Source organism: Podarcis tiliguerta (genome assembly GCF_965153285.1).
Source record: "Podarcis tiliguerta genome assembly, chromosome: 18".
NCBI lineage: Eukaryota > Metazoa > Chordata > Lepidosauria > Squamata > Lacertidae > Podarcis > Podarcis tiliguerta.
In genome coordinates, this window is record NC_139551.1 from 193,126 (window position 1) to 208,767 (window position 15,642).

At 51.6% G+C, this 15,642-nt stretch overlaps 1 protein-coding gene across 3 annotated transcripts in view; it reads left to right on the forward strand.

Moving 5' to 3' along the window:
- Nucleotides 1-671: 671 nt before the first annotated feature.
- Nucleotides 672-15,642, forward strand: part of PDE4C (phosphodiesterase 4C) — a 50,331-nt gene continuing 35,360 nt past the window's right edge. The window contains exons 1-2 of one of the 3 annotated variants that reach the window (XM_083421476.1): nucleotides 672-728; nucleotides 8,811-9,028. In XM_083421476.1, coding sequence (XP_083277602.1) covers nucleotides 687-728; nucleotides 8,811-9,028 — 260 coding nt within the window. In that variant the 5' untranslated portion in view covers nucleotides 672-686. Of the gene's footprint in view, nucleotides 729-8,531; nucleotides 9,029-11,247; nucleotides 11,536-15,642 lie in introns of those variants that run through there. The other 2 variants (XM_083421475.1, XM_083421477.1) reach the window with 2 other exon arrangements.

The following is a 15,642-nucleotide window of genomic DNA, read 5'->3' on the forward strand; positions in this document are numbered from 1 at the left end:
GGTGGCAAACATGATATACCATCAGTCCTGGAAGTGTTCCAAGCTAAACCTCTAGCACAGTTATTAAATGGGGCTCAGGTTTCAACAGGCTCACCTTAGAGCTATGGAAGCTGTCCAATCAAATTTATAACCAGACGGGCAGGGTAATAATAATAATAATAATAATAATAATATTCTTAAGGCCAATTTTCTCTGTCCCGCCCTGGGTCCCAAACGCATTATTGTGCCTAGAGGCTAATCTTCCCTCTGTAGAATTACAGATCCGGCGTAGGACATTTAACTCTTGGCTTTGCCTAAACTCAAATCCCCCCGGTCTAATATCCCTAGTGCTGCAAGGTCACAAGAGCGCCTGGTCTAAAATTGCCCATCCAAAACTTCACTCTTGTGGTTTATCAGCATGACATCTGCTCACTTTGGGTTTTAGTAAAGCAAACAGTCTAATTTGTCAGCGCCTAAATGATCTCGGGTGTCAGAACAACTTGGCCACAATCAGGAAATTTTCATTCTAGATAGTCGATACAGGCATTATTATTGAAAACAAAGTTCGGTGGTCAGTGCTTTTAACCCAGCTCTGATTGAAAACTTAAGTTGTGAGCTTTCTGGATCAACCCTGAAGATAGATTTTCTCATTTTCTTTCCCCCTCTTTGCGGGAACAGGTGCCGGCTCACTCCAAGGTTTTGCCACCATGCGCCGAAGCCGGACGACGGTGTCCTTTCTGAGTATGGAGGTAAGGGAAAATAATGCGCGGGGGATCCCTGTTTAGGGAAGCTTTTAATGTTTAATAGGTTATTGTATTTTAGTGTTTTGTTGGAAGCCGCCCAGAGTGGCTGGGGAAACCAGATGGGTGGGGTATAAAATAATAATAATAATAATAATAATAATAATAATAATAATAATAATAATAATGTGTCTGTGGGTGCAGGTTGGTGAGTGCCCAGCCAGTATTTGGGGTGAGGTTGTGGTTAATATCAGGTTACCAGATTTTTTCCCACTGATTCCGGGGACACTTTCAACTTCCTCCTAAACAGATGGATTTTGTCAGGGGACTGATTTGTGAATCCGGGGACCGTCCCCGGGAAACGGGGGTGTCTGGTAACCTTAGGTTAATAAGTCCACCCGAAGCTCTGGACCCCTTCCAGTCTTGCTCAAATCCCAAAGCGCCTTCTGCCCTCTTCTCTGCAAGAGGGTCTTGTAAATAAAGTCTGCCCCTTTTCCCTTTTGGGGTACCCAAGAGCCCCTATAGAGTCCTTATGCAGGTTCTCTGTCGGAAGGAGAAAAGAACAGAGGCCAAGCTGAGAATATTAGAAGCAAAGCAGCTTGTAAGCCTGATCCTCATTAAAATGTTGCAAGAGGGTCCTCACTCCCCACATGCAGGAGGGACCCCAAACAAGGGTGCGCAAGCTCTTCTATAGACTCCTGAAATTGCCCACCCTGTAGCCCAGGGGGGCCCAAACTTTTTCCAAAGAGGGCCAGATTTGACGAAGCAAACAGGCGTCAGGGCCGAGCAAAGCTTTTTTTTAGGATTGAAGTTGTTGAGTTCTTTTGACAACTCCACCCCACAGTTGTTGAGCTTTTTTTTTTTTTGCAATGCTGAGCTTTTTGGGGGTGTTTTACCCCAGGACGCATACTGCCACGGGGGCCGCATTTAATCGACCGGTGGGCCGGATTAGTCCCCCGAAATGGACTTTGGACATGTCTGCTGTAGCCCATGACTCCCCCCAAAAAACATCATCCATACACCCCAGAGGGAGGCAGGTCCAGAGCAGAAATCCTGCCTGCCAGGTTCCCTCTTGCTGGGTTTCCCTGGCTGAGAGCCTGGCCCTCCTTTGGTGAGGATCCAGACTGAGTTTCTGAGTCCCGGTCTCCGGCCGCCCTCTTTGTCCCCAAAGGTGCCCTTCAGGCAGGGAGACATGGGGGAAGCTTTTCCCCTTTCCATCCAAACTGCAGAGGAAGAGCGGAGGTCCCTGAAGGAGCCCAAAGGGATTCAGGACTGTTTCAGGCACGTGGTTGATACCGTAATTATGGATGTGTCTGCCTGGGACGTTTATAAACGTTTATTTTACACCTTAGACCTTATAATTCTCATCACATTAGTTCTGCTTCTTAAGTAGTCCTTGAGCATCACCTGAGTCCCAGCATCACTTGGGCTTGGCGCTTGCTGGTCATTTTCTGACAGGAAATTTTCCTCCTTTTAATCAAATAGCTCCAGTACTTTATTAAACTGGTTGTTCTGTGTCTCTGGCTACGTTTCTGTGTGGGATTTCACTTCGTTCAAATTTCAAAATGAAAAGATTCAAGTTAAATTTTGTAAGGACTATGATTTGGAAAACCGTTAAAAGGATATGCATTCAAATTCAACCAAGGGGAAGTGAGGAAGTCACTTAACAATGTTAATAAGTGTAATTTTTAGTAAGGTTATGATTTATGTTTGTTTTATTTGTTTGTTTGTTGTATAATTTTCTCTGCTTCAACTTCAGCCAATTCCAATCTTAGTCTCCTCATCTCTCATTCAGTGGAGGATTTTCCTCAGATTCAGCAGCTGGGTCACTCTGAGTCTCTCTGGCTTGGCGCTTGCTGGTCATTTTCTGACAGGAATTTTTCCTCTTTTTAATCAAATAACTCTTGTACTTTATTAAACCGGTTGTTCTGTGTCTCTGGCTACGTTTCTGTGTGGGATTTCACTTTGTATTACGGCGCTGCCACCAATTAATATGGGCGCAACGGCCCTTTTCCCCCTGGCGCCGTTGGGCTGTTCTCTCACTTCAAAATGGAGTGCCCACCTCACAGAGCACCACTTCTGTTCAACTTTATGTTTTTCATTCTCTGCTTCAACTTCAGCCAATTCCAATCTTAGTCTCCTCATCTCTCATTCAGTGGAGGATTTTCCTCAGATGCAGCAGCTCTGCACTGGGTCACTCCGAATCTCTTTGGCTTGGCGCTTGCTGGTCATTTTCTGACAGGGAATTTTCCTCCTTTTACTCAAATAGCTCTAGCACTTTATTCAACCGGTTGTTCTGTGTCTCTGGCTACGTTTCTGTGTGGGTTTTCACTTCGTATCCCGGCGCTGCCACCAATTAATATGCAATGGCCTCTCACTTCCACAAATTCCCTCACACTACCTCAGATTCCCTTGCAGGGGACTTGCGTGAGGTAAAACTTCACCATCAGGAGTCTCAGGCAGGATTTGTTCCAATGAACAAGAACGGTTTTCTTGAGCAAGGAAGTCTCTGACCCGGGGGATGAAACTTGGGAGGCCTCAGCCTACAATGTTCTTTCCCTGCAAGGTTTTCTCCCTTGTTTCGCCCTTAATCCTTTGGTCCTTTCTGTCCGTTACTCCGGAGGGACTTCCAAGGAACAGAGCCAAGAGATGGCCGCCTTGGGAGGTTTCTCTTTTCAGAAGAATCTCTCCCCTCCTGACTGGAAGGAGACCCAAGGAGACGCTCTCTTTCCACCCTCCATTCCTCCTCTTTCCGCCTCAGCCTCCCCGTTAATTCCTGGCCTCATTCCTCTTACAGGTGTGAGGAGAATTGTAAGGTCGGAGGTATAAAAGACAGTGGTACCTCGGGTTAAGAACTTAATTCGTTCCAGAGGTCCGTTCTTCACCTGAAACCGTTCTTAACCTGAGGTACCACTTTAGCTAATGGAGTCTCCCTCTGCCACTGGCGCACAATTTCTGTTGTCATCCTGAGGTAAAAGTTCTTAACCTGAAGTACTATTTCTGGGTTAGCAGAGTCTGTAACCTGAAGTGTTTGTAACCCGAGGTACCACTGTAAATGTGCCAGGCAAACATATACACAAATATATAAGCCACATGCCTGAAACAGTACAGGAAAAAAGTCCTGAAACCATTTTGCCTCTCCCAAATTGACCTCAAATGTTTCTTATTCGTATCTTAAATGTGCCCTGAAGGCAGGATTTGTGAGCAAAGAGACAATGGGGAGGTTTTTTCCCTTCCCTCCCTTCTTGCAGAGAAACATTTGGTCAGTTGGGGAGAGTCAAAATGGATTCAGGACTGTCTTCCTGTACTGTTTCAGGCATGGGGCTTATGTAGTTATGTATGTGTTTGCCTTGTAAATTTATGAACACCAAATTTATATACCAGAGACCTTAAATTCTTATAAGAAGGGGAAGGAATTACGGCTCTGCTTTTAGTCCTGTTGGAAGAATTCCCGGCAGGATAAGCGTCTTAGTTGAATTGAGCAGCTGTGGCTCCGGGCTTCAAAAACCTTTGCACCCATCTTTCCCCCAGGCGAGAGCGGCCCCAATCCCAGGAACGGCTTTGGCTGGCTGGCTGAACCAGGAGGGGGAGCCGAGGGGGCTCAGACCCTCAGGGAGTTAGGGCTTTCCCTTGCATGTGAAGACAGGATGAGGCCTTCTGCCTGGATCCCTGTAACCTCACTTCTTGGGGGGGAACCCGGAGATGGACCCCGGTGTCCGGGGTGAAGACGCTCCTTCAGGTCTACTGGGCCGTCTAGGGCTTTCAGGGTCAGCACCAAAACTTTGAATTTTGCTCGGAAACATCCTGGGAGCCAGTGTAGGTCTGTCAGGACCTGGGTTATGTGGTCCCGGCGGCCGCTCCCAGTCCCCAGTCTGGCTGCCGCATTCTGGATTAGTTGCAGTTTCCGGGTCACCTTCCAAGGCAGCCCCACGGAGAGCGCATGGCAGTAGTTCAGGCATGTCCAAAGTCTCTTTCGGGGGCTTGATCCAGCCTGCCGGTCGGTTTAATCTGGCCCCTGCGGCATTTTTTTCCTGGGGTAGAAGCCTAAAAAAACCTCAACAGCTTCAATCTTAAAAGAAGCTCAACAACCTCAACCCTAAAAATCTCAACAACTTTTGGGTAAAATCCTAAAAAAAAGGTCAACAACCCATGGCCCTTCGCTTTATCAAATCTGGCCTCCTGCAGTAGTCCAAGCAGGAGATAGCCAGACAGGGGTGTCCAGCGGTCAAAAAGGCAATTTCTGGCTGTGCCGTGGGGGGAAGTGAGGAGCAGGTGGGGCTCGTCCCCCCAAGGAAAGGAGAAGAGTAGAATAAGAAGAGTTTGGATTTGATATCCTGCTTTATCACCACCCAAAGGAGTCTCCAAGCGGCTCACAATCTCCTTTCCCTGTGAGCTGAGTGGGGCTGAGAGACTTCAAAGAAGTGTGACTGGCCCAAGGTCACCCAGCAGCTGCATGTGGAGGAGCGGAGACTCGAACCCGGTTCCCCAGATTAGGAGTCTACCGCTCTTAACCACTACCCCACACTGGCTCTCAGGAGCCCATCTGGGAGAAGGGAAACTCTGACCCTAAAGCTAAATCTTTGGGAGAAGAAAAGGCTCCGCAAATCCTGAGCGGAGTCTCCGTCCTCCCGCCCTCGGTCAGGGCAGGCAGGCCCTGGCTTGCCCTCCGGGTGCTGGGCGATGGGTGCCCCTTCTCTCCGGGTTCCTTGGCAACGGGTCACGCTTCTTGGCCTCTTTGTCAGTTAGCGGCGGAGGACCGGTGAAGAAAACAAGCAGGAATTCCCCCTCGTTCTGGGCTCTTCTTGGCCTCTCAGCGTGCCAGCTGCAGTGCCCACCAGGGCTGGCAGGTCCTTGGCTTGCAGATTGTGCTCATGCAATGCCAAGCAGGCGACCATGCCCACCTCCGGGTCCAAATGTGCTTTTTTAAAATACACAGTTCAAAGGGTTGGGGCTGATTTAGGAGCATATCCAGCCCGGACACCGGGGTCCCTCTCCCAAGAGCCTTTCTGGTGAACCTTCAGTGTGAGAAGCGAGGTTACAGGGAACCAGGCAGAGGGCCTTCTTGGTGTGGCGCCCGCCCTATGGAATGCCCTCCCATCAGATGTCAAGGAAATAAACAACTATCTGACTTTTAGAAGACATCTGAAGGCAGCCTTGTTTAGGGAAGTTTTTAATGTTTGAGGTTTTCTTCTGCTTTTAAATATTATTGTTGGGAGCCACCCAGAATGGCTGGGGAAACCCAGCCAGATGGGTGGGGTATAAAAAATAAATTATTATTATTATTATTAGGCAGGCTTTGCAAAGCTCTTTTTTTTTTTTAAGACACCCTGATTGATTCTTGTTCTCTCTGCTGGTTTTAAATGTTCTCCTGTTTGGGATTTGCCTTTAATTTTACTTTATACAGTATAACTGGTTTTTTCTAGCTGTGGTGCTTCACTGGCCTAGAAACGGTACAGGCCTTAAGCGATATAGTGTATTAATTATAATAACAGTTTGACCGTGGGGCGCACTCCCTCAAGGGGGTGGACGCTCTCCTTCACTGGAAGGTTTCTAGCAGAGGTCAGATGGCCACCTGTCAGGGACTCTTCTGCATTGTGTGTGGGGGGGGTTAGGGTTAGGGTTAGGGTTCCCCGGGCTGACGCTTGGCCCAAATCTCTTAACGTGTGCCCAGATATTGGGGAGGGGATTTTGAACCCGCAACCCACTTCCTCCAGCTCCCTTCCACCCTTCCTGGAGGCCAGGTCTGGCAGGTGCTCTCAGGCGGAAATGATTGGCAGCCGAGCCGTGAGAGAGAAAGTGGCCGTGCCTGCCTGTAAGTGGCAATTAACCCTCCCGCGGCGCTAATTGGCACCCCAGGGCAACCGTCAGAGAGAGAGAAAGAGAAAAAGCAGCTTGTTGGCAAGGAATCAGAAAAGCAGGTGCTCCCTCTGTGCGTGTTTGTTCCTTAGCTGAGCCTTTTCCCAGGTGCAGAGGGGGAGTTTGGCTGATAAACTCCCACAAGAAGAGGTCAGCTTCCGGTTTAAATGGGCACTAAGAACCACAAGGACTAGGAGCTTGTTTTCTTTTGAAGGGGAAGTCCAGAGCTTTGCATGTAGAAGCTCCCGGGGTTCGATCCCCAGTATCTCCAGTCCCCGAACCCTGGATTGCTGCTGTCACACTGAGCTAGAGGAGCCAAATCATGGAATCGTGGAAAGTTGGAAAGGGACCCTTTGGGTCATCTAGTCCAACCCTCTGCAACACAGGAATATGCAGCTGCCCCCAACGGGGACTGAACCTGCAACCTTGGCGTTGTCAGCATGCTCTAACCAACTGAGCTGTCCAGACTGACTGTTGGGCCCCTTCCTCCCTTCCTGTTTTATTTGGCATCATGAGGACTGACACCTTGCTTCGCCTTCAGAGGAAGAACGAGATCTTACTGCTTTTGTTCCCCCTTCCTTTCCTTTTTCTAAAATGGCTCGCCTTGCTTTTTCTTTGGAGCGATGTCATATGGAAGCAATAATAAATATGGAGGCGAGGGGATGAATTTTTTAAGCCTTTGCTGGAGGCTAATGCTTGCAGTTAATGGATGCTGTCCATAGATGGAGCTAGGAGATGAATCGAACTCGGCGCCTCTTCAATCAACCCACCCGCCCTCTCCCTCCCTCCCGCCCTCCCTCCCTAAGAGTCATCCTCGAAAAGTCTTTTCAGGGTGACGGTGATCCAGTAGTCATAAGGACATCCAAAGACCACCTTCTTCTTCTTCTTCTTCTTCTTCTTCTTCTTCTTCTTCTTCTTCTTCTTTCCCTCGTCATTGTCTTCCATAAACACGGTTTTAACAGTGAGTCTGTGACTGTGGAGGCCAATTCTGGATCCCCACATCCTTCCACAGTGGGGACATTGGTTTCCAGGTGGGAGTTGATCATGGTGAGCATTTGCCAAGCGTGCCTTCCTCTTAGCACGTTTCTCCCTTGCGTCCTGAGTTCGAGTGTCTTCAAAGCCCACAACACCTTTGGGAAAGGCTGTTCTCTAACTGGAGCGCTCACAGGCGAGTGTTTCCCAATTGTCAGTGTTTATACTATATATATTTTTAGATTTGCCTTGAGAGAGTCTTTAAACCTCTTTTGTTGACCACCAGCATTACGCTTTCCATTTTAAAGTTTGGAATAGAGGAGTTGCTTTGGAAGATGATCATCAGGCCAGTCCAACGAAGCTGATGTTGAAGAATCATTGCTTTGACACTGGTGATCTTTGCTTCTTCCAGTAAACTGGCATTAGTTCGCCTGTCTTCCCAAGTGATGTGTACAATTTTCCGCTCCCCTCCAGCCTGTCAGGTCCTTTACATATATTGCCACTCCCTTCCTGTTTTCTTGTTTGATATGTGCCTTTTGAATAGTTTATACTCCTCCATTTCTACATTTCAGTCATGAGTCTCATCCCACTAGGTTTCAGTTACCCCTGTTAAGTCGTATTTGTCATCCTGTATTAAGAGCTCCAATTCTTCTCGCTCTTCCCCATACTCTGTGCATTAGTATAGAGACAACCGAAACCACAGAATCACAGAACTGTAGAGTTGGAAGGGACCTTGAGGGCCATCTAGTCCAACCCCCTGCAATGCAGGAATCCTGCCCCACAGCTGTTCCTGGGTTGAGGTCAAGTGTAATCTGGGGCAGGAAGAACCAGATGTGCAAATATAGGATGGGGGACACAAATGTTATTCTAGGCAGCCACATGCACTGACCCAGAAGTTTCCTACCCCTTAGCAGGTTTCCGCAGCACTGCTGCAGCTTCCAACGATCGTATTTAATCCAGCCCTTTGTTGAGGACTAGAATCTTACTTTTTAAATTTACCGTAGTCCCTTATGCCTTTTATTCAGAGCTGTAGTGTGCCATTCCAACTTGGCTTCCTGTTTCTGATAGCATGGCACACAAGCAACAGCATTCCCTTGTGGTTCGTCCCTTCATAGCTGGTGTTCACAGGTAGACTGCCTCTGAACCTGGGGGTTCTCTTTATTTTAGGAAGATGGGCAATGTGGCAGCCGGATGAGGAAAGGGCGTCTCCCCAAATGGTCTGAGCACACTGCTGACCCCCCCTCTCTTTTCTCCCCCCTCCAGAGATCCCGAGAGCAGCTGGACTTGGGCCCCGGCGTCGGAGCTCTCCCAGGGAACGCCGTCAAGCGCCGTTTCTCAGGGACGCTGTTGCTGCCGCCCCTCATCTCCCGGCATGTGGCAAGTGCTGACCTCAGCCGTGCCCCGGAGCCAGAACACGGCAGGGTTGTTTTCACCATCGAGGAGACCGCCCCGGCCAGCACCGAAGGCACCAGCGTTATGAGGTAAGAGGTAGAGTTTTTCAATGATGGTGTCGAGAAGGAAAGACCCAGGGCATGTTGTGGACTGTCAAATCTGCACGTTTTTTGTGTGGCCTCTGGAGCCTGCACAGAGTGCCATCCTCTGAGAAGTTAGGAGCTAAGAAATGCCTCTCGCCTCTCTCTTTTTGGATAGAGTCTCCATTTTGTGCCAAGATCAAACTTGTACAGCCAGCATCCTCTGAGGTGGAGAGGGGGGATGTCCCTCGAGGGCCAGATAGCAAGCCTTGGGGGGGCCACATCTGACCTCTCCCCCAGCCTGGGGCTCACAGGCCCTGCAGCTCTGTTTACCTCTTAGATAGGAGAGGGGGGAAAAGATGAGGAAGATTGCCAATTTCCTTTCCCTGCTCAGGCTCCTGTGCATTTTTCACAGCTCTGTAGCAGGCATAAATCTAGGGACCCCCCGCCCCCGTTTGCCTTGGCGATAAAAGTGATTTGGACGGCAACATTTCTGCCTGCGAGTCCCCCTTCCCCGCATGATCCACCAGAGGCAGGAGGAAGAATTGGAGCAGTCAAACCACTTTATTGCTCGTCTCGGTAATAATTAAGCTGTTGCAGAAATTGACTGGCTGATTGATTGAATTTCCTTTGCTTTTCCACTGCAAGGCACAAAACCGGCTTCTGTGGGAAGAAGGAGGGGTGGGTGGGCAATCGTTTCGGGCAGATTAAATTTCAATTCTGGTTTAAAGACGGGCTTGCGTAGAAAGTTTCCTGCGTGATTGCAAGTTCAATTTCTGGCAGCATCTCTGGGTAGGGCTTGGACAGACACCTCTACCCACCGCATGAAACTGGAGGAAACGGGAGCTGGAGAGCTGCTGCTTCCACTCAGTGCAGCCAGTGCTGAGCTAAGTCTGATTCTGTATGAAACAGCTCCCTATTAAAGTCAGAACACTGAGGACTAGAATCTTGCTTTATTGTTAGGGGAAGGAACATAGCCAAGTTCCTGTATGGTTCAATCCTAGATGGCATCTTTATGTGGGGCCGGGAAAAAGGACTCCTCTCTCACACACCCTGGAGAGCTGCTGCCAGCCTGTGCAGGCATCATTGAACTTGGGGGGCCAAAGGCCTGGCTTAGCATCAAGGTACTTTCTGTTGGCGTTTTTACAGCGTCTCCCCCACCTCCCCTTTATGCGCATCCGTCAAAGGGAAGGAGCCGCTGGAGGGCGTTTCGATCGCTGCTTTTTCATTTCTGCCGGTTGCAAAAATAGTTTAGGGGTGTTTGTGTGCGTAGTAACATTTATTTCTCCCCCAGTTTGGACGGGGACAGCTCCCAAAGGAATAAACCAGCCGTGTCTGCATTTGCCTGGCATTTCTTGGTGGCGGTTTAAATGAGAACGGGCTGGTGGTGCAGCGAAGGGTGACTCAGCTGGCAGCAGCAGGGGCTCCCCAAAAAGGGAAACGGGCAGAGGGGGCACCATGGAATTGCAGAGTTGGAAGTAGTCCAAATCCCTGAGTCTCCCAGGTCTGAATCCGACACTCTAACCACTACACAACACAGTCTGGCCAGCCACTCTATGACACCCTGCTAACATCCATCACAACCTGCTCCCTGCAGTGGGAGGAGAGGCACCCCAGAAGTAGCTGGCGCCCTTCATGGCACCCGCCCAACCCATTTGGCAACCCACACGCAAAAAGCACGCAGGACTCCTGGGTTCTGTTTAAGGGGTCCTCTTGGTAGCCCACTTAGGGGGTTCAGAGCACGGGGGCTGTCCTAAGGTTGCTTCTGAGGAGCCGAGGGGTTGGGTTTGACACTCCGGATTCCTCGGGGCTGCGGCATGTTTTTCCTGCATTGCGGGGTGGGGTTGGTCTAGATGTCCTTCAGGGTCTCTTCCAGCTCTAGGATTCTATGTTCCCGAATAAAAGAAGAGCCTGCTGGGAGAGCGCGCCCACTCTCGTCGCCTCCGGCCTGAGCAGTCCGTCTCCTTTCCCGGACAGAGAGGGCGCCTCTGGTCTGACCACTGGGTGAGCCGTTTTTTTTGGGGGGGGGGCGGGAGGTGGGGCGGGGAGGAGAGGGCTGTCAGCAGCGCGGCCCCCTCCCTGCCCGCCTGCCTGCCTCCCTCGCCCGGCTAATGAGCTCCAAATAAATCTGGCCCGGAGCGCGCTGTCAGCGCCGGCTCTATATAACGGAGAGCGCGGGCCGGCGGGGCGGAGGCGGTGTCTGGAGCGCGCGGGGAGAAGCCGGGCTGCCCGAAGAAAGTTTGCCGCCTCGAGCTCCTTCCCTCTCCCGCCTCTGCGCTGCTTGGCCTTCAGCACCGCGCCATGGCGGACAGCACCTCCCGGCGCGCCCTGGAGCTGAGCCGCCAAGGCGCCGGGCTGGCCAAGCCGCCCAAGCACCTGTGGCGCCAGCCGCGCACCCACATCCGCATCAAGCAGCGCTTCCACTCCGACACCGAGCGGGACCGCCAGGCCCGCGCCTCCCTCCGGCCGGCCCTCCAGAACCCCAGGATGTCCTGGCCCTCCTCGCTCCACCGCCGGTAAGAGCCTCCCCTCCCGGGCGCGCCTTCACGGCTGGCTGGGGGGCGCTGGGGGGGGGGGGAGACCCTTCCTTAGCTCGGCTGCGAGCAGGGCGCACGAGCACCGCGCGTCTGACTTCGGAGAGATCTGTCTCTTCCGAGGAAACCGAATTGTAGAGTTGGAAGGGACCCACAGAGGCATCTAGTCCAGCCCCCTGCAGCCGGACTGCTGAGCAACCACACCTGGGCCAAGTGGGTGTTAGCGTGTTTGGGGTGGGAGATGGGTGTTAATTTGCCCCCTGCGCTGTCTTATGCTGGAGGAAGGCGCAGAAGTCGCGCGCGTAACGATCCCTTTTCTTTCCCGCTCTCCGGAGACCTCCGTATCCTCTGAGGCTCCAAAGATGCGCCCTCGGGGTGGATCGCGGAGAGGGGGCGTTGGGGGGTCTGGAGGGGCGAGAGAGGACTTCTAATTTGCGGGAAGTACCTTATGGAGGAGCAGGGCGCAGCAACAGGCAAGCAGAGCGCATCCTGAATTTGGAGAGGTTTCGGCGAAGGAGCTTCCTGTGCGCCCGGAGACTCTCTGGATGACGGCTCTTCGGGGTGGCTGGGCGACCTGCGAAGGGCGGGGGAGAGAAACCTGGCTGCTTATTTTGTGGGGAGGGGTCCGTCTCCTTCCCCCAAGGCGAGGCGTGGGGCCCCTCTAAGAACCTGTGCGCGCTCTGGCGCTCCACGGACGCATCGCCTCTCCTCTCCGAAGCTGCCCTTTGCGCTGAGTAGGGAATGGGGGGGTGCCTACATTTGGTGTGGGTTTTTTTTGGGGGGGGGGCGAGATCTCGCACTATAGGAGAAGCTTCGGAGCTGCGCGCATCCCGCATTGGAGAGGGTCTCTGCGCGCGCGCGCCCTGGATTTAGGATTGGGGAGAGCACAAAAACATGAATCAATTAAGAGTTGAGGGCAACGCCACGTTCCTTCTCGGCTAAAACGCGCTGGGTGTTGGGTTTTTTTTTTTGCGGGTGGGGGTTCTTTGGTTGGCGACCCTCTGCGCTGGTCCAGTGAGGGGAGGTAGGGGCTGGCATGGAGATTTTAGGGCTCCGAAGCCACCCTAATTTTGGAGAGACCGGGGCGTGGTCCGCAGAGCTTCTACCGGGTGTCTGAGAAGGGTCTTCGTGGTGGGTGCGGTCCGGGCGTGGACCAGGGGGGCGCCTGGCCAGGATGCGGGGTGGTCTCTGTCGCAAACCCCTCTCTATGGCTATCTGACCCAAATGGGCATTTTCGGCCCCTAAAGGAAGTTCGCTGGTCCTCGTTTCATCCTCCCCCCTCTAAGCAGGCGGAGGGGGGGGGGAATCTCCATGGCAGAGCATCTTAAGAGCCACGGAGCTGTTGTCCTTGCCCTCAAAACGATGCAATCTTCTAGTCCTCCTGATTCTGGTTTCAGCAGCAAGCCCCTTCATTCCCAGCCAGACCATTGGTCCGGGTGGTAGTTCTCATCCCTATCTGGAGATTCAGCCTGGAAATCTTTCGGGTGGTGCAAAACAGGCGTTTCATTGCTGAGCTATGGCGCTCCTCTAATGATATAGCAAGATCCTAGTCCTCATGGTGCAGAATAGTTCCACCCTCCATGGGACAGCCACTGCCTCTCAGCCTAACCTACCTTGCAGGGGGTGGTGGTTGTGGGGGTTAAATGAGGAGTGGGAGATGTCTAGATGTATTGCTGGATAAGTGTTTCATGGTTTTTGTATTTGTATAAAAACCAATAAAAAGGATTTTTCTTTAAAAAATGAGGCATGGGAGGAGAACCATGTACTGTACGCTGCCCCGAGCTCATTGGAGGAAAAGGTGGGGTCGAAACACAAGAATATAAGACAAATTCATGGTGCTGCACCTCTTTGCCCCTGACCAGCGACTGCATTGGGGTGACTTAGAGTTAGGAGCATCGGAAGGTCAGACCATCTGTTCATCTAGCTTCGTGTTGTCTACTCTGACCGGCAGCCGCTCTTTTCAGACTTTTCCTGGTCCTGCCTGGAGACACCAGGATTGAACCCTGAGACCTTTTGCGTGCAAATGAAGTGCTCTGCCCACTGAGCCTGCTTCTGCCAGCACCTCCCTGTGCCTTTGCCGCCTCCGTGCCCCGAAGGGAGGGCCTGGGAAGTCCGAGATGAGCTGCCCTCCTTTTATTCTCTTTCCGCTCATTTCCTCCAGGTCCTCCAGGTGCAATTTGCCAGCCTGGATGTTCCAATCCGACCGGGAGAGAGAAAGTAAAAGAGAATAATGAGGTTGGTTTCTGCAGCGGCTTTTGTGCAGAAGAGAACAAAGCCAGCCTCTCTCCCTCCTCTTCTTTTGCCAGATGGAATTGTCTGTGCAGGGATGGAGAAGCAGGAGATGGTTCAGAAATGCCTGCATTTATATGACTCAGAATAAGGCAGCTTCTCATACCTCCCTTTCAACCGGAACCTTCATTCAGGAGCCTTAGAAAAAAGAATCCTCCAGAGGCAGGGGCAGTCTACCTGCTTTGTGCTCAGAGTTAAGGGAACATTGCAGCCGCCTGGTCTGCTAAGGCAGCAAGTCACTGTCCTCTTAAAGTGGGGGAGAAAACGTGTCCCTTTTGGGGGGGGGGTGATGGGTGCAGACTTCTGGGTTTCACGAGCTGCTTTGTCAGGGCGAAGGCCTCATGCAGAGCCATGGAAACCCTACGAGGTTCTGTCAGGAACTGGTCTGTTTGCCGCTCAATCTGCCCCGCCGCTATTTTTTCACCCCCGCATTGCCACGTTCCTCCTCCTGTTCGCTACCATCTGTGCCACCGGCAACATTTGCCTGCCAAGAACCCGGTCCTCAAGGTGCTTCTGTTGAACCCTGACTTGCAGCTGCTCTTAGCTGGGTCCCGAGTGCTTCCTCGCTGCGTACCCAGAAGAAGGCCAAGTCCCCTCACCCCACCCAACGTCTCCTCCCCCCCCCACATTTTTTTATTAATTTTCACAAAATTATAAACGAACAAAACACATAAACAAACAAATATAAATCACAACCTTATTAAAATTACACTTATTAACATTGTTAAGTGACTTCCTCGCTTCCCCTTGGTTGAATTTCCATGCATATCCTTATAACGGCTTTCCACATCCCAGCGTCTCCTTTTGGCGCCGGCGACGCCACAGATGGCAGCACATTCTGCGTTTTATTTCTGGGAATAAAACCTTCAGCCCTGGATTGAGAGGCCCAGCGTGTGGCGTTTCTTTTCCAAGTGTCATTTTGGAAAGAGTTTGCCCTGTGGCACTCAGGAAAGGGCAGAGACTAGCATGCTGGTTAAATTCTTTCTTTCTTTCATCCGAAACCTCTCTTTTGGCCTTTTTCCCCTGTGTGGATTAAAGCTGAGCTCAGTGGAGCCTCCACTGGGCAGGGCTGTTAACCACTGAGGATCAGATGTCAGGGACACACAGACACACACAAAGGGAATCAGATGGCCCTGATCCAGCACGCCTCTGCTCGTGTCTTCTGGGTAAACTGGGTTTAACCACTGGGCACTCCCACCAACAGCACTCTCTTGCCAAAGAGGGTGCCCGTTGTGCCTCTGTGCAACCCAGTGACCTCTTTCTGCTGAGAGCGGCTGTGGAGCAAGCCACCCGCTAGAGAGGATGCTGTCTGTGCCGGCACCATCAGAGCAGGTGGTACCCGTGGAACAGGAACTCCCGGGGAAAGACAGAGGGGCGGCATGCTCAACGAGATTCTGCGATGCCCTGAAAGCCCTGGGACTCTCTTTGCCCTAAAGCACAACGTCCCCAAAAGGCTGGTTGACGGATCCATGCTTTGCCAAACTGCAGAGTACAGAGCAGATGGTCTCTATGGCAGTCTCAGTCCCTTCCCAAACTGAAGCCTGTCTATTTTTAATACCAAAGTCTGAGATGATTGATGGGGAGGAGAAGAGCGAGAGGTTTGTGTGTTTGTGTGTGTCACATGCACACTCGCACACCATCGCAGCAGAGCAATTTTTGTCTTGGAACAGAGTGCCACCTGCCATCTGAAACCCCAACGAGGACAAACCTTGTAACTAGCTTAGCGCTGAATATATTCGCAGAGGGGAAATGAAGGCTCATTTTGAAAAGAGTTGAACGGGACAGGTTCTCGAGGCGCTG